The 15034-nt window shown below is 42.9% G+C and overlaps 1 protein-coding gene across 5 annotated transcripts in view; it reads left to right on the top strand.

Annotated features, from left to right (window-relative positions):
- Nucleotides 1-1355: 1355 nt before the first annotated feature.
- Nucleotides 1356-15034, top strand: part of LOC110531748 (polymerase (RNA) III (DNA directed) polypeptide A) — a 54535-nt gene continuing 40856 nt past the window's right edge. For all 5 annotated transcript variants that reach the window (XM_036988559.1, XM_036988550.1, XM_036988548.1 and 2 more), the window contains exons 1-12: nucleotides 1356-1591; nucleotides 2135-2270; nucleotides 2687-2824; nucleotides 4219-4390; nucleotides 4553-4707; nucleotides 5166-5405; nucleotides 6190-6352; nucleotides 6649-6785; nucleotides 10929-11032; nucleotides 11882-12023; nucleotides 13160-13300; nucleotides 13820-13889. In XM_036988559.1, the coding sequence (XP_036844454.1) occupies nucleotides 1548-1591; nucleotides 2135-2270; nucleotides 2687-2824; nucleotides 4219-4390; nucleotides 4553-4707; nucleotides 5166-5405; nucleotides 6190-6352; nucleotides 6649-6785; nucleotides 10929-11032; nucleotides 11882-12023; nucleotides 13160-13300; nucleotides 13820-13889 (1642 nt within the window). In that variant the 5' untranslated portion in view covers nucleotides 1356-1547. The remainder of the gene's footprint in view (nucleotides 1592-2134; nucleotides 2271-2686; nucleotides 2825-4218; nucleotides 4391-4552; nucleotides 4708-5165; nucleotides 5406-6189; nucleotides 6353-6648; nucleotides 6786-10928; nucleotides 11033-11881; nucleotides 12024-13159; nucleotides 13301-13819; nucleotides 13890-15034) is intronic.

Below are 15034 nucleotides of genomic sequence, written 5' to 3'. Positions count from 1 at the left end.
TTGCTCATTTATTGAAAAGAAAATACAGGTATATTTAATTTACATTAGTATTCACACCCCTGAGTCAAATACATGTTAGAATGACATTTGGCGGTTAGTCTTTTCAAAATTCTTCAAGCTCCATAAAATTGGTTGTTGATCATTTGTAGACAACCATTTTCAAGTCTTGCCATAGATTTTTCAAGCAGATTTGAGTCAAAACTGTAACTCAGGAACATTCACTGTCTTCTTGGTAAGTAACTCCAGTGCTTAGCTCCATTCATGAATGTTATATCCTCAAAAACTCCCCTAGTCCTTAACGACTAAAGCATACCCATAACATGATGCAGGCACCACTATGCTTGAACATATGGAGAGTGGTACTCAGTAATGTGTTGTATTGCACCAAACATACCATTTTGTATTCAGGACAAAAAGTGAATTGCTTTGCCAACTTTTGTTGCAGTATTTAGTGCCTTGTTGCAAACAGGATGCATGTTTTGGAATATGCTTATTCTATACAGGCTGCCTTCTTTTCACTCTGTCAATGAGGTTAGTATTGTGGAGTAACAATGTTGTTGATCCATCCTCAGTTTTCTCCTACCACAGCCATTAAACTCTGTAACTGTTTTTAAGTTACCATTGGGCGTATTGTGAAATCCCTGAGCGGTTTCCTTCCTCTCCAGCAACTGAGTTAGGAAGGACACCTGTTTCTTGGCCTCTCAAATGGCGCAGCGGTCTAAGGCACCGCATCTCAGTGAGCATGGTTCAAATCCAGGCTGTATCACATCTGGCTGTGATTGGGAGTCCCATAGGGCGGTGCACAATTGGCCCAGCGTCGTATAGGTTTGGCCGGGGTATGCTGTCATTGTAAATAAGAATTTGTTCTAAACTGACTTGCATAGTTAAATTTAAAATATATATATTGGTAGTGACTAGGTGTATTGATACACCATCCAACCTGTAATTAATACGTGACTTTTGGCGTTGCAAGTGCAATGCTCTACAGACCGAGCCACATAGGACTAAGTGGTTTGGATAAAAGTGTTTGCTAAATTGCTTATATTATTGTATACTGTATTGCGTTTTTTTTTCCCACTTAAAACTACAACTCCCATGGGTCCCGCACTAGAGGAGGTTAAAAAAAAAAGTCCATATGAATTTTTCAGACAGATTTGGTCTATTCTACAAGGAACATGTAGTTAGTTGCCTATCTGTTATTAATCCATGTAGCTACGACTGACCTCTAGTGGAAATGTATTCCTGCACCCGTTTCCTCGATGTTTATGTAATACTTTTTTGGCCCACTGGAGGGCAGTTGCTGATGGATAACCTCTCTCTCGTTCATGGGGCGCTCTTGAACCGGATGTGTGCATGTCGTTGTCATATGAATTCATGGTTCACGTTGTTTCACTGCATTTCCAGCTACAACATGGGATTTGGGAACGACAAGTGATAGTGTGATGACTGTATATCAAGTTTAGTGTGAACAACAGTGTAGAAAATAACAGTTTATGTCCTAGATCTGTATTTCTGCCGGAGGTTGGCGGGGACAAACAGAAGTCACGATGGTGAAAGAGCAGTTTAGAGAGACCGATGTGGCCAAAAAAATGTAAGTTTGTCCAGCTAGCTAGATGCTAGCCATTAGCAATTAATATTTCCCCCCAGCTATGAGTATTGTTCGTAAATATTTGCCTAAAGTAGCTTGCAATTTGTAACATGAGCTTGCTTTTCATAGCTAAGTTAGATAGCTTTTTGCAATTGCATCATTGATTTGAACAGGGTCAGCAATGCTGGAAACACGTTTTAGAAAGCTAGCTAGCTAAACAAACAATCACATCACATCTCCACCTGGCTAAGGTGGCAGGATATCGAGCTCGTGTTGCCATGACCACTGGCACTCTTGCTGAGTACATGGTAAAGCATGACGTGTAGCAGGGAATCTGCATTCCAACCAACTACCAAGTAGCCTCAAGTAGACATCCAGCAAGGCAATGCATGCATTACTAATAGACTCCCAATTGACCCCTAAACTATAGCTTGTTATCATTGGCAGTTCTTGCTTGGGTAGGACCTATTTGCTAGTTGACTTAGTAGCCAGTGTTTAATTTAACCCCTATGCTGAGTTGGCTATCTATTCCATTTATGTCAACAGAAGCCACATCTGTTTTGGGATGAAGTCGGCTGAACAGATGAGACAGCAGGCTCATATCCAAGTGGTCAGTAAGAACCTGTACAGCCAGGACACCAGCCATACTCCTCTACCATACGGAGTACTGGATCATCGCATGGTAGGGCTGACACGTGTACACACACACACACACACACACATACACACACACACACATACACACACACACACACACACACATACACATACACACACACACACACACACACCACCCTATTGAGTACTGCATCATCACATGGTACACTACCGGTCAAAAGGTTTAGAACACCTACTCATTCAAAGGTTTTTCTTTATTTTTTACTATTTTCTACATTGTAGAATAATAGTGAAGACATCCACTTTGAAATAACACATACGGAATCATGTAGTAACCAAAAACAGTGTTAAACAAATCTAAATATATTTTAGATTTTTGAAGTTCTTCAAAGTAGCCACCCTTTGCCCTTGATGACAGCTTTGCAAACTCTTGGCCTTCTCTATTGGTGGTTGTGACCCAACTGTCATGTTATATTCCAGGGCACCAGTGAGAAGGATCGTCCTTGTGAGACGTGTGGGAAGAACCTGGCTGACTGTCTGGGACACTATGGGTATCTGGACCTGGAGATGCCCTGTTTTCATGTGGGCTATTTCAAAGCCACCATTGGAATCCTACAGGCAAGTTCACTATGACAGTAACTGCCAAAATAAAGGAAACACTTGAGTAAATGAGGGATACAAGTAGGATGTATAGAAAGCAGGTGCTTCCAACACAGGTGTGGTATCCTGAGTTAATTAAGCAATTACCATCCCATCATGCTTAGGGTCATGTATAAGAATGCTCAGTTGCCCAGTGGTTAGAGCGTTGGACTAGTAACTGGAAGGTTGTGAGTTCAAACCCCGGAGCTGACAAGGTACAAATCTGTCGTTCTGCCCCTGAACAGGCAGTTAAACCACTGTTTCCAGGCCGTCATTGAAAATAAGAATGTGTTCTTAACTGACTTGCCTGGTTAAATAAAGGTCAAATAAAATAAAAAATAAAAAAATCTTGGCTACCATGGCTAGAAGAAGAGATCTCAGTGACTTTGAAAGAGGGGGATCAAAGGAGCATAGAGGGTTTAAAGGGTGTGTCTCAGTCACCAGATCTCAACACAATTGAACACTTATGGGAGATTCTGGAGCGGCACCTGGGACAGCGTTTTCCTCCACCATCAATCAACAAAACACCAAATGATGGAATTTCTCGTAGAAGGGTGTCGCATCCCTCTAATAGAGTTCCAGACACTTGTAGAATCTATGCCAAGGGGAAAGCTGTTCTGGCGGCTCGTTATCGCCCAACGCCCACTTTATGTTGATGTTTCCTTTATTTTGGCAGTTATTTGTATATATTTATCTTCTCTCTTTCTACAATGTAGCAAACTAAATATGACATTACTGTACTGCACACTGAGGAGCCTACATCACAACCTGATCATCCTGATTAAATCATCATAGTTATTTCTTTGACTCTTGCTATGGGATTGTTGTTCAAGCTGGCCCATTAGAACATCATGTGATTGTTGTTCAAGCTGGCCCGTTAGAACATCATGTGATTGTTGTTCAAGCTGGCCCGTTAGAACATCATGTGATTGTTGTTCAAGCTGGCCCATTAGAACATCATGTGATTGTTGTTCAAGCTGGCCCGTTAGAACATCATGTGATTGTTGTTCAAGCTGGCCCATTAGAACATCATGTGATTGTTGTTCAAGCTGGCCCATTAGAACATCATGTGATTGTTGTTCAAGCTGGCCCGTTAGAACATCATGTGATTGTTGTTCAAGCTGGCCCGTTAGAACATCATGTGATTGTTGTTCAAGCTGGCCCATTATGACATGTTATTGTTGTTCAAATTTGCCCATTATGACATCATGTTATTGTTGTTCAAATTGTTCCATTATGACATCATGTTATTGTTGTTCAAATTGTTCCATTATGACATCATGTTATTGTTGTTCAAATTGTTCCATTATGACATCATGTGATTGTTGTTCAAATTGTTCCATTATGACATCATGTGATTGTTGTCCCTCCAGATGATCTGTAAGACGTGTTCTCACATCATGCTGACCAAAGAGGAGAAACTACAGTTTATGGATGTGTTGAAGAGGCCAGGCCTAGCGTACCTCCAGAAACGAGGAATGAAGAAGAAGATATCCGACAAATGCCGCAAAAGGACATTGTGTCTCAATTGCTCCACGTTAAATGGTAGGGTATCAACAATAGCTTAGTCTTTGACTGTTTACGGTTCAATTTTGACATTTGGGCCAAAATACATATGAAGTTATATTTGAATTTAGTTGAGTTGAAAGCAAAGCCCAAGTGGTGGTTGGTGTGACTGATAATGTCTTTGTTCTTGCCATTTAACAGGACCAGTGAAGAAGTGTGGCTTGCTGAAGATCCTCCACGAGAAATACAAGACAACCAAGAAAGTGGTGGACACTGTAGTATCAGACTTTCTCAACTCATTCGATATCGCAATAGAACACAACAAAGAAGTGGAGGGCTTGCTTAACAGGGCTCAGGTGAGTCACGTTGAAGGCAACTTTTAACAGTTTACATGTCTACTTTGTAGAGGTCATATGAGGTTAATGGTTTGTTTTGTATGTTTTTCACTTAGCAGTGACTTACAGTAACAGAGTTCATACAGGGTTAGTATATGGGAAGCTTGTCGGAATTGAACAAACAGAACCTGGTATTACTAGAGTCACACTCTTCTTACCAACTGGGTCACACTGGTTTTAAATGCTGACCGATCATGTCTTTCACCCCGACGGAGAACCTGGTATTACTAGAGTCACACTCTCCTTACCAACTGGGTCACACTGGTTTTAAATGCTGACCGATCATGTCTTTCACCCCGACGGAGAACCTGAGTCCTCTAGGTGGTGCTGAACCTCTTCAAGATATGTCTGTCTGAATCTGGGAAACTGGCCCTTATGGTTTTAAATGCTGATTGACCTTCATGTCCTGTGGTTTCCAGGAGAACCTGAGTCCTCTAGTGGTACTGAACCTCTTCAGGAGGATACCAGCGGAGGACATTCCCCTGCTCCTGATGAACCCTGAGGCAGGTAAGCCTGCAGACCTCATCCTCACCCGCCTGCTGGTACCCCCGCTCTGCATCCGCCCCTCTGTCATCTCAGACCTCAAGTCAGGTACTAATGAGGATGACCTCACCATGAAGCTCACAGAGATCATCTTCCTCAATGACGTCATCAAGAAGGTGGGTACATTACATTTACATCAAATATATAAAAAAAAATTGTATGATGTCATAGAGAAGGTGGGCGTCATGGGATTGGGAGAGTAGCAGGAAGTGTCAATGAATTTGTGATTAATTGTTTTATTAATCGTCCCGGGAGTTTTTCCATGAACTGACCAGGAAAACCTCTGTGGCCCCAGTAGGCTATTACTAACTAGTTGGTCAGCTGAGGAAAACCTCTGGGCCCCCCAGTAGGCTATTACTAACTAGTTGGTCAGCTGAGGAAAAACCCTGGGCCCCAGTAGGCTATTACTAACTAGTTGGTCAGCTGAGGAAAACCTCTGTGGCCCCAGTAGGCTATTACTAACTAGTTGGTCAGCTGAGGAAAACCTCTGGGCCCCAGTAGGCTATTACTAACTAGTTGGTCAGCTGAGGAAAACCTCTGGGCCCCAGTAGGCTATTACTAACTAGTTGGTCAGCTAAGGAAAACCTCTGGGCCCCAGTAGGCTATTACTAACTAGTTGGTCAGCTCAGGAAAACCTCTGGGCCCCAGTAGGCTATTACTAACTAGTTGGTCAGCTAAGGAAAACCTCTGGGCCCCAGTAGGCTATTACTAACTAGTTGGTCAGCTCAGGAAAACCTCCTGTGCCTTTTTATGAAAGCAATAACACAAGACAAAAAAAAAGTTATAATTTCCAATTCACATTAGACAATAAGGTGGTTTGATGTTGATGTTATTGTTGTTGTCTAATGAATGTTGAGTGATGAATGAGTTGTTCTGCCCGCCTCCCATGCCGTCCCACAGCACCGTATGTCAGGGGCCAAGACCCAGATGATCATGGAGGACTGGGACTTCCTCCAGCTGCAATGTGCTCTCTACATCAACAGTGAGCTCTCTGGCATCCCCCTCAACATGGCCCCTAAGAAGTGGACCAGAGGCTTCGTTCAGAGACTCAAGGGCAAACAAGGTCTCGCTCATATAAATGTTGATTTTTAATTCTAACTTTTTAATAGTTACCTGTTGTCTATTCTGATTTCTAGTTCTGTGGTCACTCTCACCATCGTATTTATTGATAGTTGACACTGAATTCATTTCAATGTCATGCCTTTTGTCATAAACAATGTAGTTTATTTACACAGCTGAGTCAGAAACAGAAAGTATCCTAGTTGATTGTGGAGCCATTTAATTACAAACTATAGTTATTCTCCACTGCTGCCTTTGGAGACACTCGGTTATTGATGGTTCTTGGTGTCTCTCTCTCAGGGCGATTCCGTGGAAACCTCTCGGGGAAGAGAGTGGATTTCTCTGGGAGAACGGTCATCTCTCCAGACCCCAACTTGCGGATTGATGAGGTGGCTGTCCCTGTGCACGTAGCCAAAATCCTGACCTACCCAGAGAAGGTAAGATTCTTATTGGCCACACTTTAACTACAACTTTTATAAAGGCTTTATAATAATTAGGGCTTTCCACGTTAACACTTTTTAATGCTGTTAATTTCTTTGACGCTTTTAATTGCTTCTCCATTTCTTTACCCCGGAACCTTTTTAAGCGCACGTGTTTCAGTAGGGACCCTTATAAGCGCCACACACAACACGCTCTGTGCTGTGTACCTGTCAGTGAGCACACGGTCTCAGTAGCGCTTGTCTGTCTCTATTGTAGTGTGTCGTGCGCACAGCTTTGAGCAACAGTTTTGATGGAAACCGTACAGATACTTCTACCGTAAACACATTCTCAGGCATTTCTTTAGATGACAGCAAAAATACATTCATTTGTACAGAAGTAACCATCTAATTATGCTACCGTTAGCTAGCTAGCTAGCCATAAATTGTTTACAATGCCATGGCTGAATGGCTCTTGATTCAACTAACTTCCCACAATGATTTGAATCAGAACAGGACATCTATTCCATGTGACTACTGTTTCTGTTGTAGTCCTCAGGTCAAAAAGACTTAATGATCCCAGTTCTAGTAGCAGCAACATGTGACTACTGTTTCTGTTGTAGTCCTCAGGTCAAAAAGACTTAATGATCCCAGTTCTAGTAGCAGCAACATGTGACTTCTGTTTCTGTTGTAGTCCTCAGGTCAAAAAGACTTAATGATCCCAGTTCTAGTAGCAGCAACATGTGACTACTGTTTCTGTTGTAGTCCTCAGGTCAAAAAGACTTAATGATCCCAGTTCTAGTAGCAGCAACATGTGACTACTGTTTCTGTTGTAGTCCTCAGGTCAAAAAGACTTAATGATCCCAGTTCTAGTAGCAGCAACATGTGACTTCTGTTTCTGTTGTAGTCCTCAGGTCAAAAAGACTTAATGATCCCAGTTCTAGTAGCAGCAACATGTGACTACTGTTTCTGTTGTAGTCCTCAGGTCAAAAAGACTTAATGATCCCAGTTCTAGTAGCAGCAACATGTGACTTCTGTTTCTGTTGTAGTCCTCAGGTCAAAAAGACTTAATGATCCCAGTTCTAGTAGCAGCAACATGTGACTTCTGTTTCTGTTGTAGTCCTCAGGTCAAAAAGACTTAATGATCCCAGTTCTAGTAGCAGCAACATGTGACTACTGTTTCTGTTGTAGTCCTCAGGTCAAAAAGACTTAATGATCCCAGTTCTAGTAGCAGCAACATGTGACTACTGTTTCTGTTGTAGTCCTCAGGTCAAAAAGACTTAATGATCCCAGTTCTAGTAGCAGCAACATGTGACTACTGTTTCTGTTGTAGTCCTCAGGTCAAAAAGACTTAATGATCCCAGTTCTAGTAGCAGCAACATGTGACTTAATGATCCCAGTTCTAGTAGCAGCAACATGTGACTACTGTTCTAGTAGCAGCAACATGTGACTACTGTTCTAGTAGCAGCAACATGTGACTACTGTTCTAGTAGCAGCAACATGTGACTACTGTTCTAGTAGCAGCAACATGTGACTACTGTTCTAGTAGCAGCAACATGTGACTACTGTTCTAGTAGCAGCAACTTGTGACTACTGTTCTAGTAGCAGCAACATGTGACTACTGTTCTAGTAGCAGCAACATGTGACTACTGTTCTAGTAGCAGCAACATGTGACTACTGTTCTAGTAGCAGCAACATGTGACTACTGTTCTAGTAGCAGCAACATGTGACTACTGTTCTAGTAGCAGCAACTTGTGACTACTGTTCTAGTAGCAGCAACATGTGACTACTGTTCTAGTAGCAGCAACATGTGACTACTGTTCTAGTAGCAGCAACATGTGACTACTGTTCTAGTAGCAGCAACATGTGACTACTGTTCTAGTAGCAGCAACTTGTGACTACTGTTTCTGTTGTAGTCCTCAGGTCAAAAAGACTTAATGATCCCAGTTCTAGTAGCAGCAACATGTGACTTAATGATCCCAGTTCTAGTAGCAGCAACATGTGACTACTGTTCTAGTAGCAGCAACATGTGACTACTGTTCTAGTAGCAGCAACATGTGACTACTGTTCTAGTAGCAGCAACATGTGACTACTGTTCTAGTAGCAGCAACATGTGACTACTGTTCTAGTAGCAGCAACATGTGACTACTGTTCTAGTAGCAGCAACATGTGACTACTGTTCTAGTAGCAGCAACATGTGACTACTGTTCTAGTAGCAGCAACATGTGACTACTGTTCTAGTAGCAGCAACATGTGACTACTGTTCTAGTAGCAGCAACATGTGACTACTGTTCTAGTAGCAGCAACATGTGACTACTGTTCTAGTAGCAGCAACATGTGACTACTGTTCTAGTAGCAGCAACATGTGACTACTGTTCTAGTAGCAGCAACATGTGACTACTGTTCTAGTAGCAGCAACTTGTGACTACTGTTTCTGTTGTAGTCCTCAGGTCAAAAAGACTTAATGATCCCAGTTCTAGTAGCAGCAACATGTGACTTAATGATCCCAGTTCTAGTAGCAGCAACATGTGACTACTGTTCTAGTAGCAGCAACATGTGACTACTGTTCTAGTAGCAGCAACATGTGACTACTGTTCTAGTAGCAGCAACATGTGACTACTGTTCTAGTAGCAGCAACATGTGACTACTGTTCTAGTAGCAGCAACATGTGACTACTGTTCTAGTAGCAGCAACATGTGACTACTGTTCTAGTAGCAGCAACATGTGACTACTGTTCTAGTAGCAGCAACATGTGACTACTGTTCTAGTAGCAGCAACATGTGACTACTGTTCTAGTAGCAGCAACATGTGACTACTGTTCTAGTAGCAGCAACATGTGACTACTGTTCTAGTAGCAGCAACATGTGACTACTGTTCTAGTAGCAGCAACATGTGACTACTGTTCTAGTAGCAGCAACATGTGACTACTGTTCTAGTAGCAGCAACATGTGACTACTGTTCTAGTAGCAGCAACATGTGACTACTGTTCTAGTAGCAGCAACTTGTGACTACTGTTTCTGTTGTAGTCCTCAGGTCAAAAAGACTTAATGATCCCAGTTCTAGTAGCAGCAACATGTGACTTAATGATCCCAGTTCTAGTAGCAGCAACATGTGACTACTGTTCTAGTAGCAGCAACATGTGACTACTGTTCTAGTAGCAGCAACATGTGACTACTGTTCTAGTAGCAGCAACATGTGACTACTGTTCTAGTAGCAGCAACATGTGACTACTGTTCTAGTAGCAGCAACATGTGACTACTGTTCTAGTAGCAGCAACATGTGACTACTGTTCTAGTAGCAGCAACATGTGACTACTGTTCTAGTAGCAGCAACATGTGACTACTGTTCTAGTAGCAGCAACTTGTGACTACTGTTCTAGTAGCAGCAACATGTGACTACTGTTCTAGTAGCAGCAACATGTGACTACTGTTCTAGTAGCAGCAACATGTGACTACTGTTCTAGTAGCAGCAACTTGTGACTAGGTCATGATGAAGAACATGGATCAGTTAAGCTTCAATAGTATTGATAAGATGGATTAGGCCTCCTGGGATCATGAATAGCTAGCTAGCTGTTACAGAGACTTTGGTGGTGTTTATGGTGAAAATGCCTTTAAAGCATTTTTAATCCACACTATTTTGGGTTTAATAGTAACTCAATATTCTGCTCTCATTCATATATCTTTATGTACATATTCTTTATCCCTTTACACTTGTGTGTGTATAAGGTAGTCGTTTTGGAATTGTTAGGTTTAGATTACTCGTTGGTTATTGCTGCATTGTCGGAACTAGAAGCACAAGCAGTTGGCTACACTCGCATTAACATCTGCCAACCATGTGTATGTGACAAATACATTTGATTTGATTTTGATTTTTAATGAAAAATTTGTTGAAAGTCCGAATTGGAGCAAATTCTATAATGGCAATGAATCGCGATTTAACTATAATTCCGTTAACTCTATTTAATTATTTTAATCGGTTGACTTCCTTAATAAGAATACATGAATTGTTTATAAGCACTACATAGATGCTTCACAAATCAGGATGGATCACAAGGCAGGTTGAGTGCCTTTTCCAGCTGTCTTTACCATTGAGAAGTAACCTGCACAGTGTCTTCACTGTCCCCTGTTGTATGACCTGCGACCTCTTAACCTGTTGTGCCCCAAGGTGAACAAGGCCAACTTGGAGATGCTGAGGAAGCTGGTGCGGAGTGGTCCAGAGGTCCACCCTGGAGCCAACTTCATCCAGCAACGACACACGCAGATGAAGAGGTCAGGACAGTTCTATTGGACATGTTTAGTCAGTTTTAAAAGCATGAGCTGACCCACACTTGTAAAATGTTGAAGAAGGCACTACATCCCAAAACGTTGGTGAGGTTTTACACATTCAGTTATTAGAAGAATATATAGAGTATCTATCTTTCTTTTTTATACATTTTTAGTCATTTTAAAGGGATACTTTTTGTCTTGAGGCCCTTTATCTACTTCCTCAGTCAGATGAACTCGTTGGTGCCAGTTTAATGTCTCTGTTTACTGGGACACCAGTTCATCTGACTCTGGGGAAGTAGATTAAAGGGCCTCATTGTCCTGAAGTATCCTCTTTTAATAGAACCACACTGGAACTGTGGTTACGGGCCTACCACTAAACTGGTTACGGGCCTACCACTAAACTGGTTACGGGCCTACCACTAAACTGGTTACGGGCCTACCACTAAACTGTGGTTACGGGCCTACCACTAAACTGTGGTTACGGGCCTACCACTAAACTGTGGTTACGGGCCTACCACTAAACTGGTTACGGGCCTACCACTAACCTAAAACTGGTTACAGGCCTACCACTAAACTGAAACTGGTTACGGGCCTACCACTAAACTGGTTACGGGCCTACCACTAAACTGGTTACGGGCCTACCACTAAACTGTGGTTACGGGCCTACCACTAAACTGTGGTTACGGGCCTACCACTAAACTGGTTACGGGCCTACCACTAACCTAAAACTGGTTACAGGCCTACCACTAAACTGAAACTGTGGTTACAGGCCTACCACTAAACTGAAACTTTGTATGAAACCACATGTTTAGGTGTATGTTCCAAGAGTATTCCCTGTGTGTCTGTCTTCAGGTTTCTGAAGTACGGGAACCGAGAGAAGATGGCCCAGGAGCTGAGGTTTGGAGACGTGGTGGAGAGACACATGATCGATGGAGACATCGTCCTCTTCAACCGACAGCCCTCTCTACACAAACTCAGCATCATGGCTCATATTGTGAGTGCTCTCTCTCTCTCCACATCATACACCCGTCCTTCACTTCGGCTCTGTCTGGAAACTGTTAGGTTAATCACCGTGCTGACTCCATGTCAACGTGTAGGCAGGAAGAGAACCTCACTGTTAGAAGTAGGGGATTTTGTGTGATGTATCTTGGGGATGTCTGTTTTAGAGCTGCCTTGTTGTGTAGCTGTTACTGTTTTATACCTGCCTTGTCGTGTAGTTGTTACTGTTTTCGAGCTGCCTTTTCGTGTAGTTGTTACTGTTTTCGAGCTGCCTTGTCGTGTAGTTGTTACTGTTTTCGAGCTGCCTTGTCATGTAGTTGTTACTGTTTTCGAGCTGCCTTGTCATGTAGTTGTTACTGTTTTCGAGCTGCCTTGTCGTGTAGTTGTTACTGTTTTCGAGCTGCCTTTTCGTGTAGTTGTTACTGTTTTCGAGCTGCCTTGTCATGTAGTTGTTACTGTTTTCGAGCTGCCTTGTCATGTAGTTACTGTTTTCGAGCTGCCTTGTCGTGTAGTTGTTACTGTTTTCGAGCTGCCTTGTCGTGTAGTTGTTACTGTTTTCGAGCTGCCTTGTCGTGTAGCTGTTACTGTTTTAGAGCTGCCTTGTCGTGTAGCTGTTACTGTTTTAGAGCTGCCTTGTCGTGGAGTTGTTATGGTTTTAGAGCTGCCTTGTCGTGTAGTTGTTACTGTTTTAGAGCTGTCTTGTCGTGTAGCTGTGAGCTGCCTTGTCGTGTAGCTGTGAGCTGCCTTGTCGTGTAGTTGTTACTGTTTTAGAGATGCCTTGTCGTGTAGTTGTTACTGTTTCAGAGCTGCCTTGTTATTGTTGTAGAGCTGCCTTGTCGTGTAGCTGTGAGCTGCCTTGTCGTGTAGTTGTTACTGTTTTAGAGCTGCCTTGTCGTGTAGTTGTTACTGTTTTAGAGCTGCCTTGTCGTGTAGTTGTGAGCTGCCTTGTCGTGTAGCTGTTACTGTTTTAGACCTGCCTTGTCGTGTAGCTGTGAGCTGCCTTGTCGTGTAGTTACTGTTTTAGAGCTGCCTTGTCGTGTAGTTGTTACTGTTTTGGATGTATCATGATAGGTTTATTTCAGGCAGATCTCAATGAAATCATTATTGTATTCATCTTTGTCTGTCCTAAAGGCCAAAGTGAAGCCTCACAGAACGTTCCGGTTTAACGAGTGTGTGTGCACGCCGTACAACGCTGACTTTGACGGGGACGAGATGAACCTTCACCTTCCCCAGACAGAGGAGGCCAAGGCTGAAGCCCTGGTGCTGATGGGGGTTAGTGTCGCCTGCCCTGATTCGCCTTTAGACTCCTGCAGCAGCACACTTCACACCCCGACACACCCTCACACCCCGACACACCCTCACACCCCGACACACCCTCACACCCCTACACACCTCAGACCCCTACACACCTCAGACCCCTACACACCTCACACCCCAACACACCTCACACCCCTACACACCTCAGACCCCTACACACCTCAGACCCCTACACACCTCACACCCCAACACACCTCTACACACCTCACACCCCTACACACCTCACACCCCGACACACCTCACACCCCTACACACCTCACACCCCTACACACCTCACACCCCGACACACCTCACACCCCGACACACCTCACACCCCGACACACCTCACACCCCTACACACCTCACACACCTCACACCCCTACACACCCCCTGTCACTCAGTCTTTGAAATCCCAGGTTTTTAAACTAAAACTTGTACAGCCGAGGTTCTACTCTCACACTGACCTATACTTGTCTCATGTCTCTTTCCCTCCAGACCAAAGCCAATCTGGTGACCCCCAGGAACGGAGAGCCTCTGATTGCTGCTATTCAAGACTTTCTGACAGGTCAGCCGTTGTGTTACAGCAATGAGCCAATCATTGTTTGTCGCAGCAGGGCCTGACAGCCAATCAAATGAGCCTTTTGACGTCTGTATTAGTGAGCGTCTCAAACTGCTCGTTGTCAGGTGGAGAAAAAGAAACAAGGTTTTGACCTGGTGATCATGTGATCAACATGATGGGAGATGTCTCCCTGACGCGCTCCGATCTGTTTGCATTGCATTTGACAGATGTGTCACGGCTCATCTCGTCATAACGATGTCATCTTCGTTATACAGCTGCTTGGCTTGTTTTTTTATCCAGATTGGGACACTTACCTCTTGTTAAGTCAACACCTTGATGGGGCTCTTCATACTGACCTTATTATCCACTCTGGTTTGACATTTTGAAACTGAATTCAGGAAGATGAGCTTATGCCAAATTATATATATTTAAACATTTTCTGAAAAAGTACAGTCCCAGAGCTTTGAAATGGTCTGTTATGAAACATGGGAAAGTTATGCTTCTCTGACGTTTGATAAATGTGTTCTCCCAATATGGAGATTTTTATTTTTATTATTTTTAATGAGCATGGCCTTATTTCTATTTCAGCATATTGGATGACTGTCGTTCATATTCCATTCACCCAGTTCAATGTAACATCCATAGGTTTAGGTTACTGTCATTCACCCAGCTCTATGTAACATCCATAGGTTTAGGTTACTGTCATTCACCCAGCTCTATGTAACATCCATAGGTTTAGGTTACTGTCATTAACCCAGCTCTATGTTACATCCATAGGTTTAGGTTACTGTCATTAACCCAGCTCTATGTAACATCCATAGGTTTAGGTTACTGTCATTAACCCAGCTCTATGTAACATCCATAGGTTTAGGTTACTGTCATTAACCCAGCTCTATGTAACATCCATAGGTTTAGGTTACTGTCATTAACCCAGCTCTATGTAACATCCATAGGTTTAGGTTACTGTCATTAACCCAGCTCTATGTAACATCCATAGGTTTAGGTTACTGTCATTCACCCAGCTCTATGTTACATCCATAGGTTTAGGTTACTGTCATTAACCCAGCTCTATGTAACATCCATAGGTTTAGGTTACTGTCATTAACCCAGCTCTATGTAACATCCATAGGTTTAGGTTACTGTCATTCATA

Source organism: Oncorhynchus mykiss, chromosome 1, assembly GCF_013265735.2.
Source record: "Oncorhynchus mykiss isolate Arlee chromosome 1, USDA_OmykA_1.1, whole genome shotgun sequence".
NCBI lineage: Eukaryota > Metazoa > Chordata > Actinopteri > Salmoniformes > Salmonidae > Oncorhynchus > Oncorhynchus mykiss.
Note: the sequence above shows the minus strand (reverse complement) of the source record. Positions and strands in the feature narration are given on the sequence as shown.